Source organism: Euprymna scolopes, chromosome 30 (genome assembly GCF_053919585.1).
Source record: "Euprymna scolopes isolate OS-2025 chromosome 30, ASM5391958v1, whole genome shotgun sequence".
In the NCBI taxonomy this organism is placed as follows: domain Eukaryota; kingdom Metazoa; phylum Mollusca; class Cephalopoda; order Sepiida; family Sepiolidae; genus Euprymna; species Euprymna scolopes.
In genome coordinates, this window is record NC_136511.1 from 31,140,777 (window position 1) to 31,154,373 (window position 13,597).

The following is a 13,597-nucleotide window of genomic DNA, read 5'->3' on the forward strand; positions in this document are numbered from 1 at the left end:
TCCTACCCTAAAGGAAAAGAAAAAACACAAGCCAATTGTTTATATCAATTTTTTAATATTGATTTTAATAAAACGCGTATTATCTTTTCACTTACTCATAGATGTAAAATGTCCACGTTTATGGTTTGAACCTAAACGACAAAACATTAATGTATTAGCTTCGTGTTACGCGCTTTTCATTCATGCGGAATTATAAAATAAAGTGATGCAAAATGTTATATCCATGGAATTTAATTGTAAGACATATAACATATTAAATGTAGAATTTTATATGCGTTGAACACACGAAGAGAAAAGGATAGAGCGAATGCATGTGCAGCATTTAATATGAGGATTGAACATATGTTATAAAATGTATGTTATGAAATATATATTAGAAAATGTATGTTATGAAATGTATGTTATAAAATGTATTTTCTAAATGTATGTTATAAAATATATGTTAGAAAATGTATCTTAGAAAATGCTTGTTATAAAATCTATTTTATAAATGTATGTTATAAAATGTATGTTATAGATGTATGTTATAAAATGTTATAAAACGTATGTTATAAAATGCATTTTAAAAAAGTATCTTATAAAATGTACGTTATAAAGTGTACGTTACAAAATGTATGTTATAAATTGTATGTTATATTAATACACGTTATAAAACGTATGTTATAAAATTATAAAATGTACGTTATAAAATGTATGTTATCAAAAGTATGTTATAAAATGTATGATATAAACTGTACGTTATAAAAGGTAGGTAAACTGTACGTTATTAAACGTAGGATGTAAGATGTATGTTGTAAAACACACGTTATGATGTATATGTTATTAAATATATAATGTAAAATATATGCAATAAAATGTATTTTTTGAAAATGTATATTGTAAAATGTATTTAATAAAGTGTCTGTTATAAAATGTATGTTTTAAAATGTATTTTAAAAATTGCATGTTATAAAATATATGTTATAAAATGTGTGTTAAAAATTGTATGTTATAAAATATATGTTATAAAATGTGTGGTATAAACTGTATGTTATAAAATGTATGTTATAAACTGTATGTTATAAAATGTATGCTATGAAGTGCATGTTATAAATTGCTTGTTAGAAATTGTATGACATAAATATATGTTAGAAAATGTGTTATGAAATGTATGTTATAAAATCTAGGTTATAAAATATATGTTATAAAATATATGTTATAAATTGTATGTTATATAATGTATGTTACAAAATACATGTTAAAAATATGAAACATCGAAATTTAAGGGGTCATTATTGTAGACTATAATACATAGACCTGTTTGATTGACCAGGTTAAAGTTTATGTTACAAAATGTACGTTATAAAATGCATGTTATAAAATGTATGTTATAAGACACTTGTTATTAAATGTATGTTATGAAATGTATGTTATAAAATATGAAGGATAATTGTAGACTATAATACATGTATCGTCATAATGTAATCGATTAGCAACAAAACAATTCATAGGCTAAAGTATGAGAATATGTGTGATAAGACATTAAACTGATTATAGGTTCCTAATTAGGATAAAATGAATTAAAATATATGCTATTAAAATGTAGATGAAATATGGGGAATTACAATGTATATAAATTTATCTGGATTTATTATTGATGTACGAAATGTGGGAAGATTCATCAGCATCATTATCATGAGTCCATAGCGATACATCACTCACCAATTCATGCTTGCTCCTCAGACAATGACCAGCAAATCGTAGGCGTCTTTCTCTGGTGGTATTAGATATGGCAGGTAGGTTGCCATAAAGTTGCTGCTACGTGGGATGATTTTGCCAAGATATATTTATTATTGTTCTTAGCGTACGGGTGTATGTGTCTTCTAGTTCTCCCTCCAATCCTTCGGCGAGTGCCGAGGCTGTAGCACCGCAAACAAGGACAAACTCCACCACTGCCCCGAAGAACCGCCCTCTAAGTCTGTCAGCCAGTCCCGAAGTCTACACTGAATGCAGCCCATCCAATGCGGTCCATGCTTTTGAGATTAGAATTCCGATATCTCTCTCTGTGAAAACTATGTTGCTGTCCAGATACGTAAATTCGGCGACTTCTTTCAGTGTTGATCCAACCAAAGCCCTGATCTCTCACTTCACATTGAAAGTCACAAACTTTGTCTTATCCGTATTTATGTGGGAAGATTAACACATGATAATCAAACTATTAACCTACATAAAAAGATTATTGTATGCATTTAAATTTGATTCGTTACCTAAAATGATTATGTTCGCTTCTTGTAAGGTAATCATTAGAGATTAACTAGGAGACCCAACATTGAATGATGATCATCATCTTTGTGCTCTTCTATACTTTAATTGTCATAAAAATCGCCTATTTTTCAATCAAATCGATTGATTTCCTGTTCTAATTAGTCCAACAAGACATTGTAGTCTACATTGCACTGTAAAGAATCTGCAATCGATTTTATAATTATGATTTTTGATTAGATTCCGAAACATTCAACAATCAGTATTAACTATATATTAGTATGGAAACCTAAGATTTTCCGTATGATGGAAAACGGCATGAGAGGATTAGAAGCAATGAGTAAAATGGACAGAATGTGTTTATCAAAGAGGACAACTCAGCAAGTATTTGGTAACATTGGACTTGAAGATTAATATGTTGTAGTCAGTTAGGAAACAGATCCGTGATGTTTTATGAAACAGAAATTTATTGGGAATCTTTTTAATGTAAGTTCCGTTTAGTTTTATATACACAGGGGAAGAGAACGGAAACTTCTGATTTGGTTATTGGGGATGATGATGGCTAAGTGGTTAACGACGCGGACTGGCAATCTAAGTGTGCTGCGTTCGAAACTAGTTCGTCCCACTGGATCATTTTTGCTAAGATGCCATCCACACTGTTATTCAAACCTAGCCTGGTACAAGGCCTGTAAGTATTATAACAGGTCAAAAGTAAACGGTGGATATAGAGCTTAGAAAACATACGTTCTTCGATATGTCTCCATTTCTTTGTATATATATATATATATATATATGTATCTATATATATACATATATATATATATGTAATCCACATACAGTACTATTTCGCTGTTTCACAGCTCATCAGTGCGGCTAGACAAGCAACTACCTGTAATATACTTACCAAGTGATGTAAATTCCCCTTGCATTGGCACCTCGTCATTACCTAAAATATAAAAATGTAATATATCATCAAATGATTGGCTTCAAAACGGTTGCACAGACCGATTGCCTATTTTGTCATGTCACCTAAACAATATATATATATGTGTGTGTGTGTGTGTGTGTGTGTGTGTGTGTGTGATGAGAATAAAGGAAATAATATTCCGACGAGATCGAAAGATGAAAAAAAGAACATAACAAGTTATATGTTCATCAATGTTTCGTCCTTTTTTTTCAAGACTTTTTCGGGAAGATTATATTGAAGAAAATAAAATAACAGTACAATATTTGAAAATATACTTGTGAAAACAACAATATGACGTTTAAAAATCTCACTCACTCAACAACGCTATACACATTTGAAATACCAACGACATGATATTCTTTACGCAACGAGTATATTTTCAAATATTGTGATGGTATTTTATTTTCTTTCATTTAATCATCTCGAGGAAGTCTTAAAATAAATGCAAAACGTTGATGAACATGTCTGTTTCTTTTTTTTAACTCTTTATATCTATATATATATATATATATATATATATATATATATATATAGTGGAATCCCGGGATTCGGTAGCCTAGGATACGGTTTTCCAGGTTACAATGTGGCATACGATGTATTTCCGGTCCCTGGTTACACGATTTTCCCCGCATTACGGTGTTATTTATAATGTTATTTGATTATTTACATGTATATTATATACTGTACTGTAGTTTGTTACTAATTTTAATGTCGTAAACCGGGTTGTATATAATATATATATATATATATATATATATATAATTATTTTTTTACTATTATAATTAAATACCTACAGACACTAGTGTTTCATCCTTTCGCGAATCTTCAGTGCAGGGTGTCACGATTAACACCAGTCGAACGATTCGAACTTGGCAACACGAGACATCTCCTGCTCGATTAGCAAAGACCGTATCCATTCGGCTAGCATTAACCGCGTGTAATAACGTTGAATTTAAACATTTTAATTTTAAATGTTCATTTACGTCAGTCAGACAGTTATCTAATCGTTATACGATGATCTATGCATAAGAGCTAAATTTACCGACTTTAATTCAACTGAAAGTGCTCAACAAGAAGAAACGTATATATATATATATAAGAAATAATAAAATGATGAAAATATTTGTCCATCTTTAGTTCAAAAACAAGAAAGATAATGAAAGTTATTCCCTATTTCGTGTACTAATGTTTTTTTTAAATTTTTTCTTCGGAGAAAATAACTAGCAAAGGAAAAATATACAATTGCTAGTTAGCTTAAAACTTAAAAAAGGCTGAAAATTGCAATGTTCGAAAAAAGTGATGGAAAATTGCAGAAGGATATTGAAAATGATGTCCATGAATCAACACATCGTCCAAAAAATTTATTTATATTTAAAATATGACTTTTTAAGAATTTTTTAAATTCTGATTTAAGGGTTTTTCTTATTTATTCACCGTCATTCCAAACATGGCATATCGCCACTTGGATATTTGGGACCCTGCCTGAGAAAGATTAAGATGTTCGTTTTCGGTACATTTGAATTTCTGCATATCAGTACAGTCATAGAAACAGGTACCAGGAAGGGAATTCCAAAGTCTAGCTGTCCTAAGAAAAACACTATAAGAGTAGAAATCTTTCTGGCATCTAGGGACCTCAACAGTGAAGGCGTGTGATTTTGCTGCTAAGCGGGTTTGTCGGGATATGTACGTCGAGAGGACATAAGTGCAATGAGTTCACCAGAGCATATTCCATTACAACATTTGTTAAACATGCACAGGGAGGCAACGTTGCGGCGTTGGGAGACGGGTGGAGCTTAGTTTACAAAGTGCGACCTAATAGATTGGAGAACATGTTTGAACCCTATCCAAGAGGGGGAGACGTCCTGGTGTGGCAACAATACTCCATGCATGAGCGAATGGCGGGCTTGTAGAGGTACAGGATACTCTCATGTGCGAGTAGTTTTCTAGCACGATAAAGGGAGCCCACCATCTTTCGTAATTTCCTAAATGTACGGAACTTTTACTTTCATTTTATTTATGAACCAATACATCGATCGGATTTTACCATCCGACTCATACCCACGCATCTACAAACGCCTATTCTGGGATTTCGTCTTCACTGCCAATGAAGTCACACCTCTGGAGCGTTTTATTTATCAACGGGATATTTCCGTCTAAAGCTGACCTTCATAAAATGGTAAGTTTTGCAGATAATGCCAGCAATTATTTTATTTTCGACAATATTTTTTCTTTCGGTTAGGTGTGTGTCGGTGTCAAGTACTTGTGTTCCTGTCAAGTTGGGGTTCTTTTTTGTTTTTCGTTTTTTTTTATATTCAACACTTTGACTTAATTTTTTTAATTTGTATTTTTTTTTTCAAAATTAACTATTAAAATGATTTATGATTTCAAATCAAAAGAAAAACTGTTTTTGACTTACTTAGAGATGTAAAATGTCCAGGCATAGTATCGCTGCCTGCAAGACAAAAGGTAATATTAATGTATTCGCTTCTTTTAAAGAAAATGTCTAAGAATTCGTGCATAAGCCTAAAGAATCCTAAAGTGGATGAAACGCGGAATATTCAGTGTAGCTTAATCGCAATATACATTTCATAACTTACTAAATTAGGTATATGGTAAAAAACAGCCGTTATGCGCAGGGGCGGGTAATATAGATTTTATTGAGTTTAATTTTAGTTTTTTGAAGGGGGTCAAAATGGAAGATATAGGGTACTTTAATATGGGTGGATTTAATTATGGCGGATTAAAATATAGGGTACTTTGATATGGGTCGATTTAATTATGGCGGATTAAAATATAGGGTACTTTAATATGGGTGGATTTAATTATGGCGGATTAAAATATAGGGTACTTTGATATGGGTCGATTTACTAATAGCGGATTAAAATATAGGTTACTTTAATATGGGTGGATTTAATTATGGCAGATTAAAATATAGGGTATTTTAATATGGGTGGATTTAATTGTGGCGGATTAAAATATAGAGTATATGGGTGGATTTAATGGCGGCGGATGAAAATATAGGGTACTTTAATATGAGTCGATTTAATTATGGCGGATTAAAATATAGGGTACTTTAATATGGGTGGATTTAATTGTGGCGGATTAAAATATAGGGTACTTTAATATGGGTGGATTTAATGGTGGCGGATTAAAATATAGGATACTTTGATATGAGTCGATTTAATTATGGCGGGTTAAAATATAGGGTACTTTAATATGGGTGGATTTAATTATGTCGGATTAAAATATAGGCGGTTCACATTGTAAATGATTTAAATATGTCAGGATTAAAATATATGCGAGATTAATTTATAAAAAGATGAAAATAAGTTTTTAAAAAAAGAAAAGATTTTATAAAACAAATGCGTTTTTCTTTCAACTTACTCATCGATGTAAAATGTCCAGGCATTGTTTCTTTACCTAGATAAAAAAAAAAAGTGCAAACATTTTTTTCTTGTAGCAAACAAATTACAGAATAACTTTTTAGATAATAAATTGGAATGAATAGTTCAGTAATTGGATCATTTGCGTTGTCTGGCTCATTCGATTATGACTGATTCGAAATACTCAATTATCACTGAAAGGCAACATCGGTGACGTTGGCTAAGTTGTTAACGATACGAACTGAAACCTAGGTGTGCCAAGTTCGAATGAAGTTAGTTCCACAAAAACACTTCCACTTACGGATGTTAGGCACCTGAACGTGATCTCTCAATTATAAAATATATACTAATAGTATATATAAGGTGGAATGATAAAAGTGTCGCCCTAACGAAAATAACACTACAGCTTTATTTTAAAACTTTTATTATTATTTGATTATGTAGTAGAGCTGACATCTATTCTAGGAGCATGCTTTTTTCCCACATGCGCCAGCAGGAGCTCGGTTAATATTCGGCATATCGGGGCAATCAGGCTGGCTTGTGGTGCTGTGGAAGGTCATGTTGGTGATATTCTCGATGTATGACAAAACGACAAAACGAAGTAGTCCAGCGAGTTCAGGTTGAGGGGGAGGGAGGGAGGCAGTGAGAGAAGGGTACAAAGTCGTAGCACTCTTTCTGAAGCCAAGCTTGGTTCTATTTAGACTTGTGTGCCGTCGTTGAGTCCTGCTGCCACACTCAGGGTTTGCCAGAAGCCATCTGATTACACCAGGGATCACCACACTCATCAGCAGATCCAGGTACACTTTGGTGTTGACTTTCAAGTCTTCAGGTGTAAGGTGGTCCTCACTTGAAACCACACCAAAGACCTTGATCATAGCCAGAACTTTGTTTTCATCACCCTGGGCACGTCCCTGTTATTACTGGCAATCGAGCATTTGGAGGTTGCTGGCAAAGGTCCTGTTGTGGCACTATATCTCACTGCCACGGTTGCTAACACACTCCACAGCATGGCCGAGTGATGATTTGGCCATAAGCGTAAAGATACAAAGAAATGCATTCCCAGAATTCTCTTTCTAGATCGACCTCTTTTCTGTCCGGACCGTAAATGAGGGGGGTGTACCCCCTCCCTCAACACTAGTTATTTATATACCTCAACACTAGTAATTATAATTTGTATATTGTATTGTAATATATTTTTTGTAAAATAAATAGTTAAGATTATACAATATATATTACAATTGTGTCGCGTGTCGTTTTTTGTGTGTGTCTGCCATAAATGCCTTCATTGAAGAAGCCGCCCTGAGGAAAAAGAAGATTCCAACCCGAATGCCACCAAAGGTTAAGACGTTTCCTGGGAGAAGAAGGAGCCACACAGCCACATCCAGCATCTCAGGTATGCTTTTCCTATTGATACTCAGGCCCTAATGGCAGGCCCATCGTCACGTCATCATGGAACCGTGTCTAAGACGATTAGTGTAACAGGTGAAGCCAGTCGCGTGCCAGTGACCGGCCGATCGTGTTATCCTGTTGTCATAACTAAAATCGCTAAATAGCATGAGTTGTACAACGGCGCATTTCCGATCTCGTTATTCAACATTGTGTCATTTTTTTAGACATAACAGAAGACTCCTAGCGCTCTTGGGATTTGCACAACTTGCCAACTTGTAGATGGTCTGCAACAAAAAAAGGAAAATTGTTTTTTATCAAATAGAAATGGAATAATGTTATCTTTTCTATAGTGACAATTTTATCGTTCTACCTTTTATATTTTTTTTCAAATTGGCACAATTATCAAAGCTCAATGGAAACGCTTTAACACTTTCAGAGCAGTTTGTTGAATTGCGTACAAACATCATAGAAGATTAAACATGCTTCAGTAAACACTAAAGCATCCTTGTGAGACTAAAAACACTTCAGTTTTCATTTATAGCATCAAAATTGATTTCTTTCGGAGTCCAGTCATATCAGATCACTAGACCCAACTGGGTTCAAAGATTGTTTAGACTAGTTGAGACAAGTGGTCCAATAGCTTTGTATTTTGAAAGAAATCATCGCTAAAATATGTATGCATATATGTAGTCGAAAATGTTTGTATAAATAAAGAAAATAATATTCTGAATCGGAAGTGAGAATAAAATTTATACCAAGATTATTTTTTGAAATCATCGAACTCCTGTTCTTATTTTGACTGTTATTTTCACAACGTTTCAGTCAAGATAACCTCCGACTTTGTTCAGGTTTATCTCGGTGAATTCGGGAATCGTCACTGGATTTCGAATGGAACTATTTTATTTAATCCGCGTGTGTAGCATGCTCTCGTTCCATCAGCCATGACTAGATAAAAGTCGTAAGTAATTCATAATTGTATTTTTGAGTGTCGCTCGCACTGAGGATTGAACCTTCAACCTTCAGAAAGGTGTAACTTTTACAGCTGAATTTTATCAAGTACAGAATCCACTACGCCACAGGTTCAATATATAAACACTGTTTCGGTGGCTTACTTCCCAGTGTAATACAACATGGTGGCCTTCAAAGTCAATGTAAACAAGTTCTTGTTGAGCCGTCCTCATAAATAATTAAATTTTATCTGATTTACACTATTTAACATTTACTAAACTACGACATTACATTGATCCTGGAGTAGCCTTTGGGCCTTGATAAGTGGTGATTCCCAATTAAAAAGAAGGTGCTTGGAAGAAGAACTCCAAATGAAAATAACAACGAGAAGAAGTTTGTTTTGTTTTAATTTATTTTAATTATTTATTACACTTTTTTTTGGGGGGGGGTGCTTCCGGGTTCAATTCGTTCACTTGAGACGTACGGGTAAAATTATATATCAGAATGTTTCAGAAAATTCCCCTCCTCAAGGGCATTATTTCGTTCAGATCGAATTTTCAAACTTATTTTCACTTTTATCTTCAATCTGTTTTTAGTTCTAATTATCCAGCATATGTACACGTTACTTTCTATTAACATAAAATATTATTCTATCACACACGTGCGCGCGCGTGTATGCGGCGCGCGTACACACAGACATTATTTTTATAAATATATATATGTATATATATATATATATATATATATATATATATATATATATGCCTATATATATAGTATGCCCTTACCAAGTGATGTAAATTCGCCTTCCATCGGCATATTGTCGCTAGCTGAAATGCAAAACAAAACACATTATATATATATATATATATATATATATATATATATATATATATATATATATATATATATATATATATTCATGCATGTGTTTTTATATTTTATAGATATATATTTTATAGAAAGAAATGGACATATATTATTATTCGTTGAAAAATAAATTTTGAAATTGATTCGATGCAAGCTTAATAATTTACGTATCTAATCATATCTTTATTTGAATCTCTACTTGAAAAGCGCTGAGAAAATAGACGATTTCTCGATAGTAACACACCTGAGATTCTGTGTCTAAAATTGTGGGGAGCAGAAAGTGTGTTTGTGGAGTGATAGTTTGTTTAATATCCGGCATGATGTTTATATACGGCAGTATATAAATAGTATAGTAGGTTTAGTCCAATTCTTACTGTTTGGACCTTAAATCATAAGAATTGATTAGCTATCTCATAGGATTATAGAATTAACATTGAATTTGATTTCAGATTCAAATGAACAGCTACAGCAGGAATTTGAATACACTTTACTAAAGCCTGATTGTCATAGCTGGTGAATTTCAAAAATGCAATGCGAACGTAAGGACATTTTGCAAAAACTATATGCAAGAATATTCTGTTTAAAACTTGGAAAAATGCCATAGAAATGTATTGAATGATTCAGACTGCTATTGGATCATCTGGCATGAATCGAACATCAGTTTATGAGTAGCATAAGAGATTCAAGGAAGGCAGAAAGTTTGTGAGGGATGATGAGAGGTATGGGAGAAGTAAGCAAGTCATAACACCAGAATTGATTGACCAAATAATGGATAAGAACTGTCGTGTGCCTTAAGTACAGAATTTGATGTCAGTGTGGGAACTGTACGCAGAATTATTCGCTAGGATGTGAAGATGCGAAAAATATAAGTTTGTCCCAAGAGTGCTACAACGAAAATCAGACTATCTGACCAAGATGGCCATCAAGACATTTCCTCACCCTCCCTATAGTCAATACCTTGCCCAGTGTGACTTTTGGTTGTTCCCGAAGTTCAAGGGACATCTTAGATGCTGTCGCTATGAGACATGAAAGAGGCTGTGACGAGGGGCATTGACCCACTTACACAAGATGACTTCTCTGGGACCTTCCAAAAGGTTATTGAAACGGTACAAAAGTTTTTCTAATGAAGTTTTCAACTTATATCCTACATTCTATAATATAAAGTAACATGTCCTTATATATATATATATATATATATATATATATATATATATATATATATATATATATATATATATATATATGGAGAGAGAGAGGTTAAGAGCGTGAGAAATGAAATAATTATTTTCACAATCAAGCTACTTCGCAGCTTACAAGAGCTTTATTGGATGTATTGTCTCTTGTGATATACGACGCGTTGCTTGACTATGGAAATAATTATATATATATATATATATATATATATATATATATATGTATATATATATATATATATATATATAATTATTTTCATAGTCAAGCAACGCGTCGTATATCACAAGAGACAATAAATCCAATAGTTATATATATATATAAAATAATAATTGTGCTAATTTCTACCCTCTGATGAGAATGAAAGTATTTTTTCGAAACTCCGCGGATTAAGGACTATCGACTTATCAAGTGTTTCATTTTAAGATTAAATATGTTTTTAACTCTTTTTCAAAGTGTTTTTTAACATGCTTTATCAACTGTTTGCTCTTATATATATATATATATATGCATATATATATGTATATATATGTATATATAAGTATATATATATGTATATATGTATGTATATATATACATACATATATATATATATATATATATATATATATATATATATATATATATATATAAACTCTCCCGCCGATTTTCGACATATGAGGTTCATACAACTAAGTTGTCTGAAATCCTCCACTTTTTGGAACCACTGCTAACCTCAGTCGATGCAAATGATAGTCGCAAGAGAGAACATACTATAGACCACAGGTTTTACACCAAAGTTTTCCTTGTCCTTGATGCATGATGGTACATCTCTTTTAGTTGTTTTAAACGCGCCCATAGATACTAACGTAAGAACTCTATGCCTCGAATCAATACATATACATAACGCCTAATATTCACATAGGTCACCCACGTAATACTGGTCAAGCTCATAGTTGCTTAAATTCGGTGATCAGGTGTTAACTGCTTTGTCAACGTGATTCAATAAGATTCTTTAAATGGAGAGTTTTTCTATATACTAAAAAGCTCGACATTCAAGTGGAGCTTCAATACGAGAGAAAAAGGTAATAGAAAAATATATACTGATGTATATTGATTTATGGATCAATTTGAAACAAGATATACATTATGCATCAATATTTATTTATCTGTTATCGATATATTTTCCTCTTGTGTGGGTTTATATATACTTAATTAACCCCTTGAATTTCATATATATATATATATATATATATATATATATATATATGATATTTAAAACTTTGTGAAATAAAATGGCATTCTACGTACGTATTATTATATTTATCTGACTGTTATAATAATACGTACGTAGAATGCCATTTTATTTCACAAAGTTGTAAATATCATATATATATATATATATTGAATTCCATATATATATATATATATATATATATATATAATATTTAAAACTTTGTGAAATAAAATGGCATTCTACGTACGTATTATTAAAATTATCTGACTGTTATAATAATACGTACGTAAATGCCATTTTATTTCACAAAGTTTTAAATATCATATATATATATATATTGAATTCCATATATATATATATATATATATATATATATATATATATATATATATATATTTAAAACTACTGTGTGGGGATGGGATTTAGCAGCCTGTCGGGTTTGTCGAAGATGTTTACGTCGTGGGGGCACAAGTGCTTGCAGTTCGTCAGAGCATTATCCATTTAAATACTTGTAGAACAGGCAGAGGGATTCAGCATTTCGTCGATGGGACAGAGGCTGAAGCTTAGATGCCAGTTCAGGGTCTATCATATTGGCGACTCTCTTTTGGAACCTTGTCTAGGAACGAGAGACTAGTAGCAGATGCACCAGTCCAAATATGGCAGCAATACTCTATACATGGGCGAATGGTGTCCTTATAGAGGTACAGGATACTTTCGGGTGTTAATAATTTTCTAGCATGATAGAGAGAGCCTACCTTCTTTGCAGCGGCCCTGACAATGCTTTCAATGTAATTGTTCTAACTCATGTTTCCTGTGAACATTAGGTTAAGGAGTTTGAAAGATGTACTCTCAGATAAAGTATCGTTGGCCATTGCTATTGGTGGTAGAGAAGGTTTCTTGTATTTATTGAAGGAAACTAGTTTAGTCTTGGTGGCATTGAACGTGACCATCCATTTTTGTCTCCATTCCACTACAGATCGAAGGTCATCCTCTAGCGTTTCTGCTATTTCTTTAGATATGTGTTCATTTGTTTTCCTGTCATGCCTGTTATAGAGTGTGGTGTCATCAGCATATATACCCATCTCAGAGGCAATTTTGTCAATAGCATTCTTTACGCCTAACAATTGTATAAATAACATTATTCATACGTTACAATTTTATCGCTAACATTATTTAGATTTAAAATTATTTATATAACATTATTTAGATTTAAAATTATTTATATAACATTATTTAGATTTAAAATTATTTATATAACATTATTTAGATGTAACATATTTCTAAATAACATAATTTATATATAACAATTTAATAATAATTCCATTTATTAATTATCACGTGTACATATACTTATTTATTAAATTGTTAGATTTAAATTATGGGATTTATAAA

The 13,597-nt window shown here is 32.2% G+C and overlaps 1 protein-coding gene across 50 annotated transcripts in view; it reads right to left on the minus strand.

The window, feature by feature from the left end:
• The window catches only part of LOC145254558 (uncharacterized), a 170,533-nt gene that overhangs the window by 58,332 nt on the left and 98,604 nt on the right, over positions 1–13,597 (minus strand). For all 50 annotated transcript variants that reach the window (XM_080113142.1, XM_080113141.1, XM_080113127.1 and 47 more), the window contains 4 exons: positions 9,717–9,758; positions 6,593–6,628; positions 5,625–5,660; positions 3,146–3,187 (listed from right to left, as the gene is read on the minus strand). In XM_080113142.1, coding sequence (XP_079969268.1) covers positions 3,146–3,187; positions 5,625–5,660; positions 6,593–6,628; positions 9,717–9,758 — 156 coding nt within the window. The remainder of the gene's footprint in view (positions 1–3,145; positions 3,188–5,624; positions 5,661–6,592; positions 6,629–9,716; positions 9,759–13,597) is intronic.